The sequence below is a fragment of the Xenopus laevis genome, chromosome 1L, assembly GCF_017654675.1.
Source record: "Xenopus laevis strain J_2021 chromosome 1L, Xenopus_laevis_v10.1, whole genome shotgun sequence".
NCBI lineage: Eukaryota > Metazoa > Chordata > Amphibia > Anura > Pipidae > Xenopus > Xenopus laevis.
The window spans coordinates 60,821,611-60,849,105 of record NC_054371.1 but is presented as its reverse complement, the minus strand read 5'-3'; the positions used below and the strand labels follow the sequence as shown (position 1 = coordinate 60,849,105).

At 39.8% G+C, this 27,495-nt stretch overlaps 1 protein-coding gene across 2 annotated transcripts in view; it reads left to right on the top strand.

The window, feature by feature from the left end:
• Nucleotides 1–2,935: 2,935 nt before the first annotated feature.
• Nucleotides 2,936–27,495, top strand: part of arhgap10.L (Rho GTPase activating protein 10 L homeolog) — a 105,883-nt gene continuing 81,323 nt past the window's right edge. Inside the window, exons 1-4 of one of the 2 annotated variants that reach the window (XM_018250644.2) lie at nucleotides 2,936–3,200; nucleotides 25,955–26,050; nucleotides 26,143–26,204; nucleotides 27,128–27,199. In XM_018250644.2, coding sequence (XP_018106133.1) covers nucleotides 26,202–26,204; nucleotides 27,128–27,199 — 75 coding nt within the window. In that variant the 5' untranslated portion in view covers nucleotides 2,936–3,200; nucleotides 25,955–26,050; nucleotides 26,143–26,201. 2 annotated transcript variants of the gene reach the window in all.

Below are 27,495 nucleotides of genomic sequence, written 5' to 3'. Positions count from 1 at the left end.
TGTTTCCGGTGTACTATTGGGCACCCAGTTTTGGCACACATACAGTAATGTGATTGAATTCAAGGAAATAATGTTGCATTGTGGTAAATAACTTGCCAAATTGCTCCAATATATATGTTGCATTCCTTATGACCCCAAACGTTTTTTCAGTTTTAAAAGAGAGAGAGTTCCCCAAACAGAAATCTGTTTTCTTGACTTCCTGTATGTAATGTACTCTCTCCAGCATCTTGGTGGTTACACTTTTAGTTTATTCTTCTAGGATACGACCCAGAGGCTTCTGACTCACACAGTGTCAGACTGGCCTGGTGGGCCCAACCTCATGGGCCCTCGCTGGGCCAGACCCCCCTCTTCTGATATTCAGGATTGTACAAAAAAAATTTTCTGCTTCATGCAGTTCATGCACGGCATTCAACAATGCGCGACGAGTGGCCCATCACAGTAAGGGGGCCCTGGACAGCTGTCCCGGTGGGCCCCCCAGTCCGACCCTGCACACACACACATATATATAGTGAATAAAGTACCCCCTAATGTAAAATATAAGGATATTATAAGTTACCAAAGAGTTCCATGACCATATAAAAACACGAGGGCGACGAGGCAGAAGATATTGAACTCCATGAGTGCTTTCCAGTGTACTAGGATTCTTTTTAGCTAATGGTCTGGTTGTAAACCTCAAAGTCAGTTATTAAAAATTGTGATCCACCTGGTTACAATCCTACAACAGAGCCAGGAATTAAGAAATGCATTCTCAAAAAGTAATCAGTCCCTCCGATGAAATCCTAGCTTGAAGGTTAATTAGGGGAATATTTGGATGAAAGGTGTTGCTGTGATATTCTAAGACAATTTGCAATTGGTTCTAATTTTTTATTATTTGTGTTTTATTTGCATTAGTTAGCTTTGTATTTGGCAAGCTGGCTGCTAGGGTCCAAATTACCTTAGCAGCCATGCATTGATTTGAATAAGACTGGAATACAGTATAGGACTGGGGGGGTCCGGGGCTCGTCTGGGCTTCCGTGCAAGGACCGGGTCTGGGCAGGCGGGGCCCACCAGGTTTTTTCCCAGTGTCCTGCCGGCCCAGTCTGACACTGCTGGAATATAAATAGGAGAGGACCTGAATAGAAAGATAATAAGAGTAATAAAATGTATCAATAACAATAAATTGTAGTCTTACAGATAATTTGTTCTTTAGATGGGGTCAGTGACCCTGATTTGAAAGCTGGAAAAAGTCAGAAGGCGGCAAATAATTAAAAAAATAGATAATGAAGACCAATTGAAGATTTGCTTATAATTGACCACTCTATAACGTTCTAATAATTAATTTAAAGGGATCCTGTCATGGGAAAACATGTTTTTTTCAGAACACATCAGTTAATAGTGCTACTCCAGCAGACTTCTGCACTGAAATCCATTTCTGAAAAGAGCAAACAGATTTTTTTATATTCAATTTTGAAATCTGACATGGGGCTAGACATTTTGTCAATTTCCCAGCTGCCCCTGGTCATGTGACTTGTTCCTGCACTTTAGGAGAGAAATGCTTTCTGGCAGGCTGATATATTTCCTTCGCAATGTAACTGAATGTGTCTCAGTGAGACATGGGTTTTTACTATTGAGTGTTGTTCTTAGATCTACCAGGCAGCTATCTTGTGTTAGAGAAAGCAGAATATGGACCGCACAAGCTCACCGTTTTTCCGCCGGTTCAGGTGCTCAGTCACACAGTGTCCCTACTGTGAATATAGCGAAAATTCAAGGAAGCAGACGGCACTTCTGAAACTGGGGTTTATTGGAGTACCTGCTGGTAACACCTGACGCGTTTCGGGAGATATCCCTTAATCATAGGTGAGCCAATGATTAAGGGATATCTCCCGAAACGCGTCAGGTGTTACCAGCAGGTACTCCAATAAACCCCAGTTTCAGAAGTGCCGTCTGCTTCCTTGAATTTTCGCTATCTTGTGTTAGGGAGCTTTTATCTGGTTACCTTCCCATTGTTCTTTTGTTTGGCTGCTGGGGGGGGGGAGGGGGGGTGATATCACTCCAACTTGCAGTACAACATTAAAGAGTGATTGAAGTTTATCAGAGCACAAGTCACATGACTTGGGGCAGCTGGGAAATTTACAATATGTCTAGCCCCATGTCAGATTTCAAAATTGAATATAAAAAAATCTGTTTGCTCTTTTGAGAAATGGATTTCAGTGCAGAATTCTGCTGGAGCAGCACTAATAACTGATGCATTTTGGGACAAAAAAATGTTCCCATGACAGTATCCCTTTAAAGATGAACGACTCCTTTAAACATTTAATTGCAGTGCTAGATACTTTTGGACCAATGGCTAATATGTATTAACTATAAATCTGTAATCTTGAGAAATAAGGGTGGGGGTGGCATCCTGAACAAAGGTTAGATCTACAAGCGGTCTTGAACAAAAAAGTCCTACAGACAGTCTAGTAGTTTTAGAGGGGAAGAAGAAACAGACACAACACATGAAGGCCTCGCACAGACAGGCTGCTCTGACATTTTACTATGACCCATACAATACTGATGTATTATGCAGCCATCTGACTGGAAAAATGAGATATAAAATGTCTAAGCCCAGGGTCTATCCCTTCCAGCAAGTGCAGAGGTTAAAGAAAATTCCTTGCAGTGCAGAGTAAGACAGGAGGCGTGACAGAATGACAGAGGAGAGACTGAGGGATAACTGACAGGAGAAATGAGAGAAGGGCTGAATATAGAAAAGGAGTGAGACAAGTGGTAAAGCAAAAGACCAGGGAATGGCAGGAATCCTCATTGTGTAATGCACACACGTTACGCACTTGCAGATATGTACTACAAGCCACGCCCTCTAGAGCTACTTGGAATGCTGGGATTTGTAGTTCGTAATGAGATTATGTATACACAGCTGCTGTCCGGTCTTCAGCATTCGGATATTGCTGAGCTACAACTACTAGTAGGGCTGAACAACAATTGTAAATCCCATGAATCTCCCACTGGCCCGCGTACTAGACGGGGGGATCTCTTGTTACTTTGCGCACTTCTATTTAAAGGGACAGAGCGCTCCGCAGCGTTTAAGGGACACGTGTCACAGCCCAGAGAAGACAATTGGTCTTTAAGAGTTTAGTTGACATGGTTGAGATGAAAGCGGAGCTATTTCTGGTTACTCCCTCTGAATACCCGCTGTCAGCTGCTCCGAACTGAGCCCCAAAACGGTATGTTATAGTCCCGGAGCAGAGGGAGGCATTATGAGGGCGTTGAGGGGAGGGCTGTGAGGCGGGCTCTTGTGTGTTAGCTCAGTGCTGTGGCTCATGGTATGTGCTGAGACGGCTGGAGGGACACACACACACACACACACACACACTGTGCATGATGGAACTGTGCTGCGCCTGGAGTTCCGCGTCGGTGACCCCCGCCAAGACAGCGCTCTGATTCCCATGCTTGCCCTCAGGATCCCGTGGGAAGACTCTCCCAGTCCATCTCCCCCTTCTCTTGCAAGGTGATCTGTGCCGCCAGGCTGCCTATTTCTGTGCTTGTGCTTCGCATGCCTATTAAGGGATTTGCAAGGGAGAGCGGATCTGAGCCAGGGGGATTGGAATCATGGGGCTGCAGCCCTTGGAGTTCAGTGACTGTTACCTGGACAGCCCTTGGCTGAGGGAGAGGATTCGTGCCCATGAGGCGGAGCTGGACAGAACCAACAGGTTTATTAAGGACTTGCTCAAGGATGGCAAAAACCTCATTGCCGCTACCAAGAGTAAGTTTATCTTTGTGTGTGTGGCCTGTTTTATTTTGTTGTTACATTGTGCAGTGCTGTTTCCCAGAAGCAACATTACTCAGTAAAGGAAACCTCATGCCACATCTCCCTCTCTCTTTACTAATGAAATGTTTCCCCAGCTGTTTGTAGTGTTACAAGTCACTGCAGCCCCACACCTGCCTGTTGTACTCCAACACCTGGACAGCAACAAGTCCAGCACTTCATCTTTCTACTCCTCTCTGCTGTCAATAGATTCCGCCTGTGCCCCTTCCCCCATGGACTGATTGGAGAACACAATTCCTCATTCTAATCCCATTGTGTAAGAATGTGTGGAAGCTGCAACCAACCAGCAACATAAGGGAGCTCTAGTCAGATATTTATATCATACAAGAGTCATGAGTATCCTGTAAATGATATAGTGAATAAAGTACCCCCTCTTGTAAAATATTATACTTTACCAAGGAGTTTCATGACCATATAAAAACACGAGGCCGAAGGTCATGGAACTCCGAGGTAACTTCTAATATCCTCATATTTTGCACCTGGAGGTACTTTATTTATTATGATACACAAGTTTCAGTGAGTCGTGTGACAGAAATGACATCAGAACTCACCGTTTATAACTGATGACATCAGAACTCACCGTTTATAAGGATATAATTTACAAGATACAGATTCATGGCTTTGGTGTATTATATGCTTATTAACGGTTCTTGGTGATGTCTTCAGTTGTAGTCAGCACTTGGTGATGTAATTTGTGTCACGCGACTCACTGAAATTTGTGTTATAAAAAAGTTGTAAAGTATGAAAGTTACATCAGAGTTCCATCACCTGTATAAAAGCACATGCCTTCAACATCTTTTTTTATATGGTCTTGGAACTCCTCTTTGAATTATTATATCCATATATTTTACAATAAGGGATATATTATTCACTAACTATGTATATATATATATATAATATCTATGCAGTCAAGGGCTGATTATTCATCATGCTTTATTATTTAGAGTTAAACTATAAATAATGATGTCATACAAAAATTGGGGCCATAGAAAATGACTGGCGGGTCACCTGCACCCTGCAGGTGACCAGTTGTACGGTTCTGATATATATAAGGCTTATATCACACGGCACTGTTTCTTGGCCTGTATATAAGCAAGTGCAGGCAAAGAAACTGCCCCTCTGCTCGCATCTGTGCTCTTTTGTCTCTGCATCCAGAGGCATAGTGTCAGCCTGGGTGCATGGATTGGATTTCAGTGTGAAAATGCATACCGATGGTTCTTGGCACCGAAATTTGCTCCATGTGTCTGCACCCAGGCCAGACACAGCAGTTTTCAGAGATTATGGCTCGGGACACCTTTGAGGTCCAACATTTGTCCAGGAGCCTCTTTGACGTATAACACGTTTACAGGATATATGAAAACTTTCCTGTTTCAGTAATTCAGCCATAGTTCCAAGAATATATATTTCCTTAAATATTACCCTTACTAGTCTCCAGCCTGTGCATCCCTTTCCCCATGTAGGGCCAGCCTCACAGATTTGAAACATGTTTTTACTGGCCATACACATGAGATCTGCTCGTTTGGTGTGGACTACATCTGCATCCCATTGGGGTTCTTGGTCGGGTAGGACAGTTGGTGAGCCCTATACATAGGCTAATAAGCTGATGACTCCGTTGGGAGGAACTGAGTCAGCAGCTTATATCACCCCCATGTATGGCCAGCTTTAGAGGAATATATACCCAAAGAAATGTTCATTGCCTGGGTGCAGTGGCGGAACTACCGGGGGAGCAGGGGGTGCGAGCGGGCCAGGGCCCGCACCCCCTCAGGGCCCCCCAGCAGTCCGACCGCCACTGAAATGCGGGGCGTACATTTTTCAGGGGACCATAAAATCAGGGAAATGTATTATGAATAATATATAGGTGGGACCTCAAAACAACAATGTAAAATGAGGGAAAACTTAAAATTAGGGGATGTAAAATTGTGGTTTCACTGTACTACATTTAAATTCTGGAAAGGTCTGAGACAACAAAAATTGCTAGATGTCACATGATGCGTGTGTTTACAGTATCCTGGAGAGATGTGAAATAGGTTAAACAGACCTTTTTTTTTTTTTTTTAACATTTCTGGCAAGATGCCAATGTTCAAAGTGATTCAGTAACACTGCAAAGTTGCAAGTACTCTGCTCTTTAGATTATAGTCATTAAAAAGAATCCGTGTAGGAGACAGTTATGCAAAATGACTAGATGATTATTAGCAAAATCATGACTTTAGAATTCTCAAGAAATAACTAACAAATGATGATGTCACCTTTCTGCTTTCTGTGGGTGTTGGAAAAAAAAAAATAGTATAAATAGTGACAGGAACTATTGGTTGTCTTTAGGCTAATGGTGCAATTTCTCCATCTGCAAAGTTCCACTGCAGGAGAAACACCTGTCGCTGCCCTTGTTTCTTGCCATAGACATGAGTTTAAAAGGGTAATTCAACTTCAGATGAACTTTTAGTATGATGTAGATATTTAGCTTTTTTTAGGGATGCACCGAATCCAGGATTTGGTTCAGGATTCTGCCTTTTTAAGCAGGATTCGGTATACAGCCGAATACTTCTGCCCGGCCGAACCGAATCCTCAGAAACTACATATGTGATGGGCTTTAGGGAAATGGCAAACAGGGCAATTGGAATGTTCTATCTTCCTAGTTTTTGCCTGCAAGGCAACCAATGCTCTCACACAATCTTTAAAAATTGTCGTGTTCCATTATTACACTCATCAATCCGTATACATTTACCTAAACTCTAAAGTTCTGGACACTCTTATGTTCCATTTATGGATAATGTTTCAATTTCACTAATTCAAGGGTTTGTCACAAAACAGTCGCCCAAACTTGTAGGCTGAACTTTTTTAGATTTCTTAGAAAGTTTTGTTACCCCATACTTGTGTAGGGAAATGTAAGCAGCAGCATCCTAAGTCCTAGACCATCCTAAGACTAGAGTTAAACTTGCTTTTGTTCATGTGGTCCAGTTTTCTGTTTTTACAGCATGTAAAAGCAAGTGTTAATTGATCTCACTGTGGCTATACACCCACAGAAGCCAGAATAAAAAATTAAGCACACTTGCGGGTAGAACCATTTATAAATAGTTTTAGGTGGGAGCAGAAGAGTAAAATTAAATTAATTCTCTAAAATTAGCAAAAAAGGCATTTTTGTGCTGAAATTTGCTTCATGTCTTTACCCAGGCGCAGGACAAGAATCAGCCCTGTGTGGCATTAAAGGCTATAAATGTTCTTGCTACCTCCGCAGGTAATATTGCGGTGCTATCTGTTTTGTTTTTTGTGCTTTTTCCAAGACAGACAAAGAGATAAGCTCACTAAACAGGATAGTTGTCAACACACGATTGGAAACTATTTGACAGGATTTGCTAAATTTTGCAAATGCTTTTCTGTTTTCATAAGTTTAGGTCTGCTTTGAAGACCTTATGAAGGTTTATAGCATCCTCAGGCTTGAGACATGAATCAACTAGACCCAGGTATTCTTTTCAGTCTCCAAGTTATTTATACTATTCAGTGACTACATGCTGTACTTCTATAGATGACTGCTTACCTACAACAAGCAGTCGTGAGAAGTTGTGCACAAGCCATTATTACAATTAGATGGAATACTAAACAATTATGGCATAAAGAATAATAAACATATATTTAGTGGTAAGACTGGCATCCTGTGTTTTTTTTTTCAGCCAGGGCAAAATCAGAGATGTTGGAAAATGTAATCTGGTCATCCATCATATATGAGTATGGTACACCAGCGCATAAGGAAATGTAGAGCATCTGCAGTGCCTCTTCAGTTCCTGCTGTTCCAATTGTTTGGCTGTTGGCCTGAATGAAAGGAACAAAAGAAAGGAAGCCATACAATGCCTGAGGGTCAATCCGAGAGATACTGTACTGGAACCACCAGTGTATGTCTAGCATTAGCTGGTTATGCAAAAGCCTTAACTGAGCAAAAATATATTTTTCCCTGTGGTAGGAGAATGCCTATAAGATATGTATTTGCTGTGTTTGCAGACAACAAAATGCTACCCATGAAAGTCTATCCCCAACCAATAGCTGATTAATTAAACTTAAAAATGTTAGTGCTCCTTTGTGCTCCTTAAGGAATCTTGTCCAACTTTTACATATTGGCTGTTATTAGGCATACCACATGCGGGCCAGATTAATACAATGATGTTATACAAAAAGGTCTGTGGAGAACTTTGGCAAGGTTGGGGACTATAAAATCAGTCACAAGGCCTAACCCACAGAAATTTTGGACAGCTTTGTACATCTGTGGACAGACCCAAGCAGGAGCCATAGCATTGCTCTGGAAGTTTTTTAAGGCAGAGATAGAGAGTTTATGTTTCTTGGTCTGCATTATATTTTGAAATAGTCACTTGATAAATGAAGCCATGGTTTATCTGTTAGGTGTAGCCAAAATTTGGGTGGCCTTAAGCAGTAAAAATTAAGTGGACAGGTCAAACTTTAAAAGTTAGGGTATGATTTGGTGACCTGACCTACCACAACTTGCTTTCTGCTGATATATAAATAGGAAGGGTTTCACAGAGGGGTTTAGGCCACCCTGCAACAGTTATACATTTGTTAAATCACAGGTATAAGATCACTAATTTTATGCAGAGTAAATTGTATATGTGATAATAATACTATGTGACTGTAAGATATTTGTAGTCCTTGATGCATTCCTTGGAAATCATTTCATTGTAATTAGTACCATGATATTAGCAGGACATGTTTTTGTAGGTTAATAAAATGGCTATTCAGGTAAATACTCTGTTTATTTTAGGACATTAAATATGCCTAGTCAATGCAAAGAAAGATGGTTATCAATAGACCACAAAGAGTGATAAAAAGACAATTATTGATTATTGCTCAACATGGTGCCAAGCCAGTCAATCTGTACCCAGAATTCTATAAAGGTGGCCGTAGACATGCAGATTTACCTTTATATCAGACGAACGATCGTTTGGTGCCACCCCCCGACCTGCCACAAACCATTCACATCAAATAAAGTAGTAAAAGAACAGATCAGACTATGTTCAGCCCTGACAGCAATCGTACGAACGTTATGTCCGATAAAGCTGGTGACAGTCTCCCACTGATAATGTCAGATCAACAATACATGCAGAGCTATTATCGGTAGCTGACATTTTCTAACCTGTCTGATCTCCATGGCAAGAAAAATTTCGGGACACTCCACACATGGCCCGAAAATTGTATGAAACAGAGAATCATACGATCAAACCTTTGCTTCTATCGTCAGCTTAAAACTCTAATTTTGTCAAATTAATACCGAAAATTCCCTCTTTCCATTTAGTACTTATGGTGACAACAGGGCCAGAACTAGGGGTAGGCAGAGTAGGCACGTGCCTAGGGCGCAAAGCTGGGGGGGCGCCAGGCACGTACCTGCTCTGACGCCTACCCCATTGTCCGGTCCGTCTCTCCCCGACTGCTACACGCATGTGCGCATGCGCACTCGAGCGCACGTAATTTTGCGCATGCACGCTCAAACGGACTTTCGCGCATGCGCACCCAAGCACACACGCAGCCGGTGCCATGACCGGCCAGGTTGCCTAGGGCGCCTGGCTTTGTTGGCCCGGCACTGGGTGACTATGACAATCATTTTGTCTGAGTAGTGCTCTAGATGTCATTCTAAATAACTGGTGTAAAGAGAATTACCCAGGATATACTCATTCTGTCTATTTAATGCAAAATATCTTAAAGGGGCAGTATACCCATTTGTTCAACATGAGTTAATTGAATTGGACTTTTACTGAACATACTTTTTGCCTATTGTTTTAATAACAGAAAATCTATGTTTTTGTTATCTATTGAGCTTAACAGGGATCTTTAAACTACTCCATGTTTGGTCCTTGCAAGATTACCAGTATCCAAACCACTCTGATCACCCTTTGTTGTGGCTGTTTTGTAAACAGGAGTTTATTATACAGGAGTGTTACCTGTGAACTGTTAATGCAATTATCTACTTTGCTAGAACACAGAGTACCCTCAGTGTCACAGTTTGACCTGTTTTGTTCATGAAGTAAAAACATGGTACAGAACAAAAAACTGATTTTTAGTTATTAAAACAATAGGCAGTATGTTCAACACAATCCATATTCATTCCACTCACATTGAACAAGGGGAGTATACTGCAACATTAATGGAGCTATATCGTGCTTCAGTCAGGCAACTAATCAGATTAGTGTCCAGACAATAGTGTTTTTGGCAACATAACATATGTAATTATTTCGGAAAAGCTATTCAGAAACATTTAGCCACAGCTATAATTTTTCTTGAAGTAGTCTTCCCATACAAAATTTTGATATATATTTTGTATGTTCCCCTTGAAGAAACAAACAATCACACTTGCAATCTACCACTCATAAATCGGACACCTTGCTCAACATTAGTAATGTGTTTGTCTGACTTTCAGATGTGCCCAGACAAGGAATAGTGTTAGTCTGTCAGTGACTAATGTAAGAAACTATTTTGGCTTCTGTGGGAAATTGGTGCTATGGATTTTCAAGACTTATTTTTTTCTAGTGTTATTATAAGATGATTGGGGTGTGTGGCGGTGGATTTCAGCAATAAAATGCAATAGTTTGCATCTCACAGCCAATATCCACCAAGTCTGCCTGCAACTGGGCAAAGACTTTGTTTCTGAGTGCAGGCACATCAACCAGAGCAGCAGTAGCAGAGAAGTGGATTCTCGGCCTGCATTTTTCCAAAGGTTGAGATCTGCCTAGTGTGACCCTAGTTTTACAAGAACAGTATAGAGCTGAAGGGCTTCTCTTTTGCACAGAATTTTCAAACCTGCCCAATCGGGTATTTACTTAGTCTGAATGGGCTAATTCAGGATCTTAAAAGGAAACTATTGCGAAAATTAAAATTTTATATAAGCTTCAGCATACTGAAATAATAAACTATATAAATACAATCAATAAAAAATTCTGTACTCTTCACTATTCCTCTCTCAGCATCTTTTTCTCTTCATGTAGGAGTTGGGTGTCAGCCATTGACATTTAGATCCAATATATCTTATAAGGGGGGGCTCCTTTTGCCTTAACGATGTATTAGAGCTCACTCTATTAAAATAACCAAATATCCTGTCTCTCTACATGCATGATTTGTGCAAAAGGCAGTTATTTTGTTAGATTTTGTTTGTACTGGAATCAGTTATAATACATCTGCTAGGAAAGGATGCCCCCCCATATGATATATTTGATCTATCTGTCAATGAGTATCTGCAGGGCCAGAACTAGGGGTAGCAGGCAGAGTAGGCAAGTGCTTTCTCTATGATTAAGTGTTTGGAACACGAAACGCGTCAGGCTGTTTTGACACAATAAACTTTTTCACTTTTGGAACATCTGCCTGGTGGAAGTTTTTGCCCTTGAGTGCCTGCTTCTATTCGAGATTTCAAGTGCTTTCTCTACCTGCTACCCCTAGTCTGGTCCCCTCTCTGCTTTGTACTTTTCGCGAATGCGCATCGATCCGTGCAGTCGGGCAAGCATTTACTCGCAAATGCGCACAAGCGTTTATTAGCACATGCACACGAGCATCCAGTGGACGATTGCCGAGCCTGCGCCACGACTGGCCAGATGCTGAGAGAGGGATAGTGAAGATAAACTTGATTATTTCAGAAATTATGCAGAATATTTAATTGATTGTATTTTATTATAATATAACCATTGATGTGGTAAAAATATAAAATATTTACACACAATCAACACAAGATACTGTATATTCCATTTAAATAAATGAACCCTGGACAATGTAGCAATGCAAGTAAACCTGAAAGTGTAGGATAGGAGTTTGAAGATCTAGTTGCTGCTTTTTTATTACATATCCTTGTGCTATATTTTACTCGGACAGTATAAAAAACGAGACTCTCCCTGGTGAAAGTGTTTTACTATGGATGCCAGAATATGTTCTATTTCAATATGACAGCTGTAGCAGTCACTAATAATAAACAGACATGGTGCTTGCATTGTAATAGTGTGCGTAGAGACTTTTCTGTGCATGGTTCACTATTTATCTACAGTGCTTAATGTTTCAAACGGTCATTGCACAGTTCATGTCAGGAAGAAAATAATTAGTGTCTGACCTCAAGCTGTGAAAACTGACAGCTGAAGAACCATTGAGAAACTACGGTAGGTATGCATTACATAGTATTTATATGTTAGAATCATTTTGAATGGTTTCTGTGTTGAATCTGAATTATATTGTTTCAGAGGAGCTGCCTTTATAACTGCCACTTATGTACAGTATGTCATTTGATTTGAGTTTTCCCTCATTATAATAACGATCTAGCATATCATGTAGTATTAACTGGTGTTATTGGTGGGCCTTCATCCTACATGTGTCTGTCGTTTCAAAATTGTGGAAATCATAATAGCATGTAATTAATTTTTGCATGGCATATGGGGACAGTCATGAAAATCCACAGGAGTTCCGAGATGTATATTAACTTGGAGGTTGGTTTAACAAGGGCCGTGCCTTCCGTGCACCCTAGGCAACCCGGTCGGCTAACCCTGCCTCCCCCCTGCGTACACCATAACTGAAGTGGAGGGTGGGACATAGGAAGGGTAGAGTGACAGAGGAGGGAGGCAAGAGCAGCAGAGAGGAGCGAATCCAGATTAGGAGTAGGTAGAAGACCCTTAAACAGGCACCCCCACATCGTTGCACCCTAGGCAGGTTCCAATATTCATCTGCAGTTCCAGTCATTCAGGCTGTAGGCTACTTTATGCTAATGGCACATGCAGTGAAAACCACCAGTGAAGAATGCCACATGGGGGTTGATCTCAGCCTGCGGAAAAGCAATGTCCAAGAATCAGCCCCAATGCTGACATTAGCTTTTGTTCTTTGCCTTCACCTGGAACCATTGTGTTGGCCCAGGTTTAGGCACCCAAGTATGGATTTTTATTCTTAAATCCACTGCATGTGCCTGCACCCAGGCTGGAGCAGTTCTTGGTGCACAGGCCGAGATCACCCCCCCCCCCGGTATGGCAATAGACTTAAAATCTGCATTGTGTTAAATAGATTAGTAGAAGATGTAAGGATTCTGATGTATTATTTATTAGTAGAAATTAATTTTCAAAATCTAAAATGGCTAAAAGCCCTGCAAATTGCCTGAAATGGAAAATCGAGATCATTTAAAGCAGCGTGAACAAGTACAGTTAAACTTCTGATATCTGAGTGTCAACAGTCAGCCTTTTATCTTGCATAGTAATGCAATAGTGTATGGGAGTGGTTGGCCAACACTGATAACCACTGTCAGAATTGCTGAGCACAGTTTTTAATAACATTACAATTTGAAATAACCAAACTGGAAACATTCAGTTTTAACTCTCATGTTTGTTTCCATTCCTGCTCTGCCTACCGCCCCCACCACCCCACACAGGTGTCTCACTTGCCAAAATGTATCTACCAGTGCATCTTATTCAGAAAGAGAATTCTACAACTTCACAACTTTCACTGTAAAAACCCATATAAACATGGAGCTTCCATTCTCCATCCATCAGAATGGATTCCCTCGTGCCTGCTAAAAGAACCTACTGGTAAATAAAGCATTAGAGGTTTTAGTATTTGAGCCCCTTATATATTTATACATAGTTATCAAATACCGCCTTAAAGTGGACCTGTCACCCAGACACAAAAAGCTGTATAATAAAAGTCCTTTTCAAATTAAACATGAAATCCAAATTCTTTTTTTTATTAAAGCATTCATAGCTGTTGTAAACTCATTTAAAAATCTCAGCTGTCAATCAAATATTGCTTGCCCCTCCTCTATGCCTAGGCATAGAGGCGGGGCAGACAATTACTTTCACTTTCCATTCAGCACTTCCTAGATGCCACTGCACTCCACAAATTTCTCTGGTTCTCTTAACCATTTAATTGTGGAGCCAGTGCATGGGGATGGACATCAGGTCCACCATTCTGGTGCACAAACAAGATTTTGAGACGATGGAAGGCTTGTCTTAATAACAATGTCCACAAAATGGCTCCTGCCCGCCTGCTGTAATTATGAATTCCCAGATGGAAGGAAACAAGATTCAAATAATTTATACGCTATAATTAAAGTTAATTTTACTTGACTAATATGATAAAATAGGATTTGGAATATTTCTTTTGGGTCCCCTTTAAACTCCTATTCTCCAGCTTAAACAACCCCAACTTGCTGAGTTTCTTGTCATAATTAAGACTTACCATACCCTTTAATAGCTTAGTAAGCTAGTACTTCATCAATCTAGAGTTAAAATCCTTAGCACCATACTCTGCTAACATAATACATCTGTCTTCTTGGCCTGAATGCAGATACATGGAACAGAGCAAAGCAGAGGTTGGTCTGAAAAATACATGCTTCTGGGTTTTTTGGGCTGACCTTCGCTTCATTCCACTCCGTGAAGTTGCACTCAAGCGACTCTGTGCTTGCATATTGCCACGTACCTGCTTCTCTCCATTTGCCTCCAAAACGCAGTTGGAGAGAAGTGGGGCAATGTCATATCTCTTGACTCAGGGGTTCAAGGCAATGTGATGAAACAAATCCAAACTACCCTGCTTTTGCCAACCAATGAAATTACTGTGGGCAAAATGGTCAAATTTCATAATCGCATAAAAATGCTTCCTGAAGTGTCGTTATTGCCCAGTTTGGTTTACCCTCAGCCATTATTTTCAATGGTTGGCAATGGCAGGGTTTTTTGGATGAAGCGCAGACTACTATAGATTTGTGTGAAATAAAATTTCACATTTAGCCCTCTTTCACACTGCAGATTTACCAAGGTTCGATTGGTAAATTCAAATTAGAATTTTCAAAATTATTTTGGTCAAAACTCACAAATTCGAATTTAAAACCACAAATTCGAATATGAATTACAATTTGAGATTTATCTCACCTCAACCCTGGAAACTGTTCGACTATTCTCCACCTAAACCTGCCAAGTTCATGTAGAAGTCAATGGCAAAGGTCCCTTGAACTATTTGAAGATTTTAATAGTAGTGATGAGCCAAATTTTTGCCAAGTTTTGCTTTGAAAATTACCCCCCATAGACACCAATGGGAGAACAAAAATGTTGCGTGTCCAAAAAAAATTTGACGTGCGTTAAATTTTTTGTCAAGTTTTTTGAATTGTGAATAAAATCTAATTTATTAGAGTTTCAAAAAATTCACATTACTCTAAAATTCCACCTTTGATAAATAAACCACTTGGTCTTTGCAACACAATTACGAACCGTAGCAATTTCTAAAATACTGGTATATTATAACATTTTATATATAAGCCTTTTAGCTTATAACTGAAGTATTTGTTGAAAGCATGGGTTCATGAATAATCTTGGAAAAAGTATGAATAATCTTGTAACAAGTTTTCTGTTGTGAGTCATCTAACATAAAGTGCATGTGAGTGTGATGCAGGGCATGCTAAATGTATTACCTCCAAATGTGCCCTGAAATACAAAGTAAAACAGGAAAGCTGGATAGTGAGGTATGCATATTTTGCTCATGTAAGTATATATTTACACCACCACATTATGTGCAAAGGCCTTAGATGGCTATGATCACAAATTTGCAATGTGTTTAATACAGGACAGTCCAAATATTTGTAGTGAAAATGGTGGGTATTTCTATTGAAGGATCTGCTGAGATTTTTAAACATGGTGTTTAGTTACCTAATACACAGCATAGAGGTATGTAGCTCAGTGTGATTTGTAGGTAATGGTTAGTACAGGTATGGGACCTGTTATCCAGAATGCTTGGGATCTGGGGTTTTCCGGATAAGGGATCTTTCCGTAATTTGGATCTCTTTACCTTAAGTCTGGTAAAAAAAATGATTTAAGCATTAATTAAACCCAACAGGTTGGTCCAATAAGGATTAATTATATCTAAGCTTGGATCAAGTACAAGGTATTGTTTTATATTTACATAGAAAAAGGAAATCATTTTCAAAATTGTAATTGTTTTATTACAGTGGAGTCTGTGAGATGGCCATGCTGTAATTCAGAGCTTTCTGGATAACGGGTTTCAAGATAATGTATCCCATACCTGTACTATAGGTGGAACCATACAGTGCAGTATTCCTGTAATACTAGTAGTACAGTGCAGGAATGTTTTTGAATCTGTTTCGTCAAAAAGTATTGAAAGTAGCCAGAAGGAATTGTAAAACAAATAAAAGTGTAGATTGATTTACTATAAGATACACTTGATTTGGTGAAATATAGCAGACACAATTGTAAAAATCTGTGCGTGTTTACCAGCCTGAAGATAAATAATGTTTGCAAGGTATAGGCATAGGAGGATTTTCATTAAGGCTTGGGGAGGCACCTGTTTGCCTAAAAAGATAAAAGAAAAATTAAAAGAAACAAAAAGAAACCTGGTAACTCCAGTGATGTCATCGTGAGCTTTTGCACTGAAAGTCTCCTGAGATCGTAAAGGAGAAGGAAGGTCGTTTACCACTTGGGGGTTCCAAATGTTAGGCACCCCCAAGTGAATGTATCTACTTACCTGAAACCCAGGGACTGTGCTCCTATCAGCAGAAGGCTGCAATGGCCTGGGGTTATTCCAGCAACCAACACGGATTGATCCTCTTCCGGCTTCTTCTTTCTTCTCGCGGCTGTGCATGCACATTAGAGTGAAACGCCAACTTTTAACTAAAAAGTCGACTTTTTCATTCTACTGCCACACAAAATTTGAAGAAAGAAGTAGTTGGAAGAGAAGCGCTCCATGGTGCTCGCTGGAATAACCCTGGGCCGGTGCAGTTTTTTGCTGATAGGAGCCCCGGCCTGGGGTTTCAGGTAAGTAAATACATTCACTTAGGGGTGCCTAACATTTGGCACCCCCAAGTGGTAAACAACGTTCCTTCTCCTTTAAGAACTGATCTGTGCGTGCCAAGTGCAGTTAGGGAATAGGTGGGACTGAGCTTTACCCAGGATGAGTGTTTGTGCTGGGGATGAGGGCGAAGAGACAAAGCAGCTGCTAATACTCCACCTGTTTACCATTGCACAAAAAATAAATACCATCAATGTTCAATGGTAGTTCAGGTACTGTAGGTGTTAGTTGAAATTGAAAAAAGTTTGAAGGTGTGATGCAGTCGTTATGCTACCATTGTTACCAGATGACACTTTCACACCTGTGGGAGTTACAACCAACACCTACCTGAATAGTTCAATGGAACCATTGTGATTGGATATTGGTGACTGTTTCCTTAAAGGGGCTGTTTACCCTCCAAACACTTTTTTCAATTGCTTTCCATCTTTTACTTTTTACTGTTTTCCCACAATTGAAGTTTAATGTTCCAGTCTCTGGGCTTTCAGTCTGGCAGGTCAGTGATCCAGGAGCATCTGAACTGTTACAATTTACTACACTTGCTTGATACAATTAGTTAACACATTTCTTGAAGAATATTGGGAATTATTGTATCAATTCACCTTCCTCTGGATCAGCTACCATATCAGTTTGACTACTATGTTGATGGTTGAATGCAAGTTTTCTCAATCTCTTCTACTGTTATATTATATTACTTTGAAACTGCAGTAAAAGGGCAGCTACTGTTTTTTTGCCAGGGGACCAAAATATATCTGCATTATACTTTCTATGTATAAAATCTCCCATGAATGACAGTTAACATATGTCTTGTGTTTTATGTGAAAGTAAACAAATAAACATAGTTTAATGTTAAACAACCAAATCATTAGCCCTGATTTCCAGTTATGTGGATGAACTGCACTTTTTCTATAATTTTGATAATAAAAGAGTGCTATGAATATTATTTTCAAAATAGTCTGGGCTTTATCCATGTCAAGTGAAAAATGACTTCCTACTTAACCATGCAGCGTGTGGACCGATCAGTTATTAGCTCTTGTCAGCCCATGTATAGGGACAGATTTCAGGTTGTAGTACATTTTTAGACAAAATCCATCCGTATGTGCTCAGACAGGTGAATTACTACTTTTGCCACTGAATAATCTGTTTCTCTGCCAATAGAAAATCACAGGTGAAGAAACTGTTGATGCAACATTAGACTTGGCCTATCCAAACAAAAAAAATCACCCTCTGTCTAGGTATGGGACCTGCTATTCAGAATGCTGGGATGTGTATTTTTCCAGATAAGGGATGTTTCCATAATTTGGACCTCAATAAAAAATCATTTGAATATTAAGCCCAATAGGATTGTTTTTGTTCCAATAAGGATTAATTATATTTTAGTTAGGATCAAGTACCATGTGTTGTTTTATTATTACAGAGAAAAAGGGAATCACTTTGAAAAATGTCAATTATTTCATTTAAATGGAGACTATGGGAGATAACTTTCCCATAACCCAGATCTTTCTGTATAAGAGGTTTCCTTGCTAATGTTCTTGAAACACTTGGGGCCCTTTATCCCAGCAGTTGGTGGTAATATCTCTTAAATGGAGCGGAGGCAGAGGTGTCTCTTGGTAGGGTTGCTACCTGTCCAGTTTTGACCTGGACAACCTGGTTTTTGGAAGGGCTGTCCTAGTCAAACTGCCTTCCCGGATTTCCAAATCAGGAAAACCTGGCAGGACTCTCTTGGAGTACGGAGCCAGGAAAGGTGGCAACCATATCTCTTGGTTTTTCTGTGGGGCCCAGAATCATCTAGTTAGGCAAATGTTGAGCGCCAAACTTTGACATTTTTCCATTAGTACATAAGAACCTAAATGTACCAGGCACAGTGAAAGCCAACCCACATCCCATACATGCTTTGCTATTCCCCCATCCAGGAAGCTGCAACACAGTTTAGACCTTACTTAATTTCACATCAGTAAAATTCATTTTAAAAATAAATTCCCACTTTGTTTTCAGTGTTATTTTAATTTCTAGTCTGATTGAAATGAGAAGATGTTGGCTGGTTGTTCATGGAGCCGCAGAGTTATGGGAACAATTTTTGTCTCAAGCCCAAATCATAAGTATGGAATTACTGGCCACTAACTGAGGATACTCCTTCCTAGGATCCTTACTAGTTTGTCTCAGATTTCTTTGGTATGCATGCTGCTTGAAAGTAGAAATAACTAATTTTCTAGCACAGCAAGACTATCAATATTAAAAAAGTTCATTACACAAGTAAAATCGGTGCCATTGTTTGTTTGGGAGGTGTAAGATGTTTCTTTTTTAGCTAATAATTGTGTTAGCTGGCAATTCTTGGAACGAACTTTGTATCCTATGGGTGTGTGTAGATGATTGATTTTTGACTCTAGCTTCCTTTCAAATGCCACCTTGGAAAGAAAATATGTCCTCCTTCATCTGTCTTGCTGTTTAGTAACTACAATCTAGAGGATTACATCAATCCATTAATCTTTTTTTTTTTCATACCAAACCCTGGTATCACCTACCTGTTTATTATTTGATAACTCATTTATGAATCTAGTCAAACAAAATACAACACTCAACAGGTCTTGTGCAAACAAAAAAAAAGTAATTTTCTGTTTGCACAAGACCTGTTGAGTGCTGTACTTCACTGAACTATTGCACTATATATATATGTATTTATATAGGTGTGTATATTAAAGGGTGAAACTAGACCTCCCCACAGGTTGCTTGAGTGAAATTCTGTCTTGTATGGAACTTTTAGTAACTTTTATTATTATTATTATTATTATTATTAGTGCATATTTATAACAAGCTAACATGTTCCACAGCCTTGTACATTAAATTGGCATATACATTGAACATTTATGTTCAAAACAACCAATAACCAGTAAAAGAGGTAAAGAAAGAGCCCCCTTTACAATATAAACGTAGAAGGGGTATAAGCCATAAGTTGTGTGTATTCATCAAAGGGTGAAAGAGAGAGCTAACCCTTTGATAAAAATGCCCTTTAAAATCTTATACAAGTGAATAGAATTTCCCTGGCTCCATGTGACGAGCTGTATTTCACCTTTTAATAAATATGCTAAATAGCTTGATGCAACCTCCACATAATAATTCTGCGATATTCTTTCTCTAATTCTGCTAAGTTCCACCTGTGCCCTGCTTGCACTTACATTACTTGTAAAGTTTTTCTGACAGAAAACCTCCATTGCTCATTTTGTGCTTGCTTTTGAGGTTTCAAAGGTTTTACCTTGAAAGCAAGTAAGTTGCAGTTAAAACTTAGTCCCTTTGAAACTATATGACCATCTTGAATATATTGCAATATATGGGGAGGGCATGTTTTATCAGCTTAAATAAACCCTTTATGTCCTGTATACAGTATATTGATAGTAGGCTGCACGCAGAGAACCCTTTTTTTGTCTTTGTATGAGTTTTGTGGTCACAGCCTCATTGCATTCCTGCCAAATGGTTTCAAATTTAGTGATGAGCAAAACTTTTCCTTTTTTTAGACTTGTGTTAGACTTGGGGCAATGTTATCCCCTGTGTATTTGTGTGTACTAGAAGTCCTAGGAGTTCAAGAGTCAGGTATAATTAGCAATTGATTTACTTACATGCATTCATACTGCATGGCAGTAGAAAACAATTATCCATTAGAGAGAGAGAGAGAGAGAGAGAAAACTTGCACTCACAGGTCTTAGCGATGAAAATATAGGTGTTTATTAGCAAAAATCGACTAACGTTTCGGCAAACACTCAAGCCTTTCTCATAGAAAGGCTTGAGTGTTTGCCGAAACGTTAGTAAATTTTTGCTAATAAACACCTATATGTTTTTTTTATAATTCCATATGCTGTTTTAAAATACAGAATGTTCTCAAAATTGTGCGCGCTCATTAATTCTGATGTAACTTTCAAGGGGCACATTTATTATGCTGTGTAAAAAAGGGATAATATACCACACATCGCCTATTACCTGCAGCTGTACACAACTCAGGGCGATAACTAGGGATTTGGTTGCTACTACTCCCTATGCTTCCCTCCTTCTTCCACTCTTTTTAGCTCTCTAGTACTTTACAAACTAGGAATGTGATCAGATGCCATGTGATCTCCTCATTTGGCAGTAGTTCGCAAGGGGATCAACAGATGTGTGTCTAATTCTAGTTCATTTTACTCTCTATCCATTTCTTTGTGCCTCAGCATATCTGTGTTAATGCTGAGGTCTATAGTCTATAGATTTCCCACAAATATTGTGAGCTCACTGATAACCACTAGCATGTGCTCTGAGAATATTTCTCTTTCTGACACCAACGAACACGTCACTTGAGAACAAATATAATTCTAGTGTAAGAAGTTAAAACTGTGTTTCCCCTTTTGTCATGTTTTTGCAATGCCACTTCCTCACAGGGTTTCTCAGGCTACTGTAGATTTAGAAATGATACACGTGAAATATATAAAGTTCCTTCTAATGTCATTTTCAAATTTTAGTGAACGACCACATAATTATCAGGAATTTACAAATGCAATTAATTGGGTTCCATGGTTACAAACAAATAGGACATTTCTGTATAAGAAGGCAAGTTAACCCTACAGTGAACATTCAGGGGCAGATTTATCAAGGGTCGAATTTTGAATTCAAAATGACCAACCGAAAATAAATCAAAGTTGTTTATTTTTTGATCTAATTCAAATCGTACGAATCAAAGTAATAGCGCATTTGTTCGAATTTCATTTGAAGTTGACTGATTGAATCCAAATAGGTTCTAGGAGGTCCCCCATAGGCTAAAACAGCAATTCGGCAGGTTTTAGATGGCGAATGGTTGAATTTTTAAAGAGACAGTACATGATCATTTCAGAATTCAAATTTTCTAATTTTTTTCAAATTCAAATCGAATTTGGACTATTCCCTAGTCGAAGTACCCCTCAGTGTGTTAAAGATGGATGTAATCAACATATTTTTGCAACTGCAATTGCAATATGTAGTTTATTATTTGTGTTTCTTTAATTTGTGTTTCCATCCTGTTCTGCTTCTCTAACCTGGAGTTTTAAATGCCCTCTTTTAACTTCAAACTTTGACCTTTGATAAATCTACCCCTAAATGTTTTTGGTTACAGTGCCCCCAGCAACCAGTTGTAGTCTTGAAAGAAGCAGATTCGAATGGCTAATAAATAAAAAATAAATAAGGGAGACAGATTCAAAAGTTGCTTAGGATTGTTCATTATATAACATACTAAAAATTCAAACTGTTGTCGTATGCCCGGGTGTTTCTGCATAGTGTCATAAACTGTCAGTTCATTTCTCGGTATGTAAAGCATGAAGTATAAACACACGGAATACTCTCTGTTCTTCCACTGGTCCTTCCCATTCTAAGAATAGAAATCGTTTCCACTCTCGGCTGCGAATGAAAACACCCATAGCCTTTTACCAAAAGAATTTGAAAGTTACATTTTAGTTAGAAAGCATCTTTAAACATTTCTTGTTAAACTTTCTCCGTTTACTCTCAGATGCCCCCATATTCCCTTAAACATGGGCTAAATGTCCTTACATTAATTGCATTCATGTGTGCAACTCCCATTGACTCATTTGGGAACCAGTGAATTTATTGCAGGATTTGTTGGTACCTTCACCACCAGATTATTTCCAACAAGGCGACCTCTAGGCAAAATGTATCCACTGCCACCAAGCTGGTTCCTGGTCACTGGTTCCCTTAAGGTGGCCATAGATGCAAAGATCTGCTCGTTTGGCAACATCGCCAAACGAGCGGATATTTCCCCGATATGCCATTAACAAACATGGCTATATCGGGGTGTAATCTGATTGTTCGGCCGCATGGCCGAACGATCCGATTACGATGTGCCCTGGGTTCCGCCGGGATCGGTCGGGTCAAAATCAAACCTGACCGATCGACCAAACAACCGATCTCCCCGGACGAAAGAAGTCGGGACACGCCACACACGATCCGAAAATCGTACGAATCCTCGATTCGTACGATCGGATCTGTGTGTCTATGGCCACCTTTAGTCTTCACTGGAGAAACTGCTCACTAGCTGACCTCACCACAACCACACCCAATACTTCAACACTGAATATATGGTATCACATTTCCCAGTCAACAAAGTCATCTTTTCATTGCTTGCCAGGTAAACACCAGACATTCTCCCAGTCCCACTGACTTTTTGGATCTCTGATTCTGAACTAAACAGGAGGAGTAGGAGTTGGTAATTCATCACTACAGCTGATGCATGAGGAATAGGGATGTAGCGAACGTCGGAAAAAAAGTTCGCGAACATATTCGCGAACTTGCGCAAAAATGCGAGCGGTTCGCGAACCCCATAGACTTCAATGGGAAGGCGAACTTTAACATCTAGAAAAGACATTTCTGGCCAGAAAAATGATTTTAAAGTTGTTTAAAGGGTGCAACGACCTGGACAGTGGCATGCCAGAGGGGGATCAAGGGCAAAAATGTATCTGAAAAATCTGCCTGTGTGTGCTTGGAAGAGATAGTGTAGGGGGAGAGCTGTTAGTGATTTCAGGGACAGATGATAGTAAGTTTGCTGGCTAGTAATCTGCTTGATACTGCTCTGTATTGGAGGGACAGAAGTCTGCAGGGATTTGAGGGACATTTTAGCTTAGGTAGCTTTGCTGGCTAGTAATCTACTGTTCTCTTTAAACAACTGCCATACGTTGACCTTGTAGGCATTGTTTGCCCAGTTTTTTTGGACGCAGCCACTGAAGCACAGTTGCCATAAAAATATGCCATATAAATGCTGAAAATAGTAATTTTTCGCCATACGTTGACCTTGTAGACATTGTTTGCCCAGTTTTTTTGGTTGCAGCCACTGAAGCACAGTTGCCAGAAAAAATATGCCATATAAATGCTGAAAATAGTCATTTTTTGCCATACGTTGACCTTGTAGGCATTGTTTGCCCAGTTTTTTGGTCGCAGCCACTGAAGCACAGTTGCCAGAAAAAATATGCCATATAAATGCTGAAAATAGTAATTTTTTGCCATATACGTTGAGTCAACGTATGGCAAAAAATGACTATTTTCAGCATTTATATGGCATATTTTTTCTGGCCTCTGTGCTTCAGTGGCTGCGGCCAAAAAAACTGGGCAAACAATGCCTACAAGGTCAACGTATACACTACTACAGCGGTGGATACGGATTACGTAAAATATATGAATGCTGCTTGAAAAAAGTCACTCCGGTGTTTTTTCTGGAGACGGTAATATTATGGATATTTAGACAGAATGTGAACAAGGTCACACAGCTAGATGGCGGGTTGAAGAAAACAGTGTGCAAATAATGCCTACAGGGCAAATAATGCCTAAAAGGTCAACTTATACACTACTACAGCGGTAGTAAAATAAAAAAAAGTAAAATAAAAAAAAATGAATATTAAAAAAAAAAAATTAAACTAGGAGCAGCAGATTAGCACACCAGTCCCACTCCCCAACACTGCTAGACTAATAGCACTGGGCTCTTATAGTAGTAGTAGTAGTAGTAGTAAAACAACAAAAAAATAAATAAAAGCAGTCCTTACAAGGACTACTGTTATTGCAGCAGTCAGCAGATGAGATCAGAAGCAGGACAGCTGCCCACTGCAGCTACATACAGAGCACTGCAGTAGAAGGTAGATTACTAGCCAGCAAAGCTACCTAAGCTTAAATGTCCCTCAAACCCCTGCAGACTTCTGTCCCTCCAATAACAGAGCAGTATCAAAACGATTACTAGCCAGCAAACTTTCAACTGTCCCTGAAATCACTAACAGGCAGCAGCTCTCTCCCTACACTATCTCTTCAGCACACACAGGCAGAGTGAAAAAACGCTGCAGGGCTTCGGTTTTTATAGGGAAGGGGAGTGGTCCAGGGGAGAGCTTCCTGATTGGCTGCCATGTACCTGCTGGTCTGGGGTGAGAGGGCAAAAAAAAGCGCCAACAATGGCGAACCCAAAATGGCGAACGTCGCGCGACGTTCGCGAACTTCCGGCGAGCGCGAACACCCGATGTTCGCGCGAACAAGTTCGCCGGCGAACAGTTCGCGACATCTCTAATGAGGAATATCTCTCTGGCTTTACTTAACTGCTTTGACTACATACTCTACTTCCTCTTTATGTCATTAATAAATCTCTTCTCCGATAGTTTAACAGCTAATAATTACTTGGTCTTTTGAGAACCACAAACAAAGGTATATTGTACAGGTGAGGGTTCATATATGGTATTCTCTAATACAGAGGTCCCCAACCTTTTTAACCCATGAGCCACATTCAGCAACACAAGCATGAAAAAAATCCATTTGTGTGCCAAATAAGGGCTGTGATTGGCTATTTGGTAGCCCCTATATGGACTGGCAGCCTATAGGAGACTCTGCTTGGCACTATACTTAGTTTTTATGCGATTAAAACTTGCTTCCAAGCCTGGAATTCAAAAATAAGCCCCTGCTTTGAGGCCACTGAGAGCAACATCCAAGGGGTTGGAGAGCAACATGTTGCTCATGAGCTACTGGTTGGGGATCACTGCTCTAAAGCTGGCCATAGACGCAAAGATCTGATCGTACGAATCGAGGATTCGTGTGATTTTTGAACCGTGTGTGGAGAGTCCCGACATTTTTCGTCCGGCGGAGATCGGTCCTTTGGTCGATCGGACAGGTTAGAAAATTTCTGTCGGCTGCCGATAATATCTCTGCGTGTATTGCCGATTGTACGATTTTCAGTGGGAGACTTCATAGCTTTTGTTGGACATAGATATCGTACGATTGCTGATCTGTTCTTTAACTAATCTGATCGGGAGATGGGAAAGTCCGATCGTACGATGATTCGTACGATCGGATCTTTGCTTCTATGGCCAGCTTAATACAATCCATAAAGTAGACAGCATGGTAAAGAGGGCGGTGTAATGGTTGTGCAAGCAGAAGGTTACTGTACAACCTTTAACAACATACATCACGTCGACCAAGTCCAAGACTATGGCTGCAGGCAGTTGTAATTGATATAGCATTCCTATGCCCTAACACAAACTAGTAGATTTTAGATTTTACTCTAGGCTTTAGTTGCTCTTTAAGAAAGAACTGCAGTATTGTCTCTCATTTTACTCTTGTAAAAATATAAATACATTAAAACTTTTTTGATTTAACGCATCCATGCCCCCCCCCCAGCAGTTGTTTCAGCTTAATATCTGCTCAGGGCAGGAGTTACATTACTCATCTGTGTGTCTGAGCTCTACGTCTTGTGCCAGGAACACTATAAAAGGTCACAAAGGCGCAGAGCACAATATCAATAACATACTGTTTCTGATCTGTTTTATTTACAGTTACATTCGGTTATGGGAATTATATTGGTTATATTGAAGATCTTTTCTATTGCAGGCCTTTCCGCAGCACAGAGAAAGTTTGCTCATTCACTCCGCGATTTTAAATTTGAATTTATCGGAGATGCAGAGACTGATGATGAGAGATGTATTGGTAGGTTGATTGAGAGAGTCTCTGTTCTTCCTCTTAATTTCTTTAAGAATGCGCAGCAAAGTGTCATTAAGTGCACTACTATTTTATTGCAGATGCATCTCTTCAGGAGTTCTCTACTTTTTTACAAAACCTTGAAGAGCAGCGTGAGATAATGGTGAGTAAAATTAATGCTGGCTCTCTGTAAAAGAGTATTTTGTAATATGCATGTATCCGCCTTTGAATATGTATTTATTTTTATTAAATTGCTTGTCCTACCTGTAGTTTACAAAAATTTACTTTACAAAAAAAGCACAATTTATTTTTCATTTTTTGCAGATGAATTATGGTAATACTTTGGAGGCACATTTATCAAGCGTCAAATTTTGAATTCATATGAGTTTTTTAAAACTCCAACAAACTCCCATGAATTCGACCAATCGAAATTTATTAATAAAATCAATTTTTCTCAGCTCGGGTGAATAGAATCGACCCAAAAACTTGATCGAATTTGATACGAATGAGAAAAGCTCAAATCAAATTAAAAAAACTTGATTCTAGTTTTTTCTCTGTATAAAACTTGAATGTCAGGAAGGCTGCAAACATCACCAAATTAATCCCTGGACCACTCCCATTGACTTATACAGCAATTCAGCAAGTTTAAGGTGGCGAATAGTTGAATTCGAGTTATCTGCCCCTTAGTGTTGTGCAGAATTTTTTCTTTTTGATATATATAACTTGTCTGGGTACTTGTAATAAGTTAAAGTAACATAGTACTGCACTCAACAGGAATACTTGTGAAAAAAATCAAGATTTATTGAAAAAATCCAACATTTTAAACCCCAACTGTGCTCTTTCACAAGGTTTACAAGGATAAACTTTTGTTATCCTTGAGAAAAAACACAGTTGATGTTTAAAACTTTGGATTTTTTCAATAAATCTTAATTTTTTTCACAAGTATTCCCGTGTGGTACATGTATATATGTATGTGTGTGTGTTTCTTTGTTTAAGATTGTATAAAGAAAATAAATTGCTTTTTGCTTTTATTTTGTGTGTGTGTTTGCCGTTGTCCGATCAAATAATTTTTTGTTTTTTTTATAGGCCCTAAATGTAAACGAGACCCTGGTTAAGCCCTTGGAACGATTTCGGAAAGAACAGTTGGGAGGTGTTAAGGTACTGAACATACAATTCACTGATGTTGTGTGCCAGGGGCGTAACTACTGGGGGAGCAGGGGGTGCAACTGGGCCAGGGCCCACACCTGCATCAGGGCCCTCCCCCACCTGGTTCCTTTATAGTTGTGTGCTATAATGTTTCTGTAGCCATTACTGTATATATAGTGTAGAACAGTTAGGATTAAGTTGAATAATGGACTCCCAAAGTGGTGGGATTTAGGACAGATCAGATACATGTCTGGGGCTAGGGCAGTTTGTGTGTGTGTTGTCTTGACTTGTGCTTTTCAGTTTTGGGT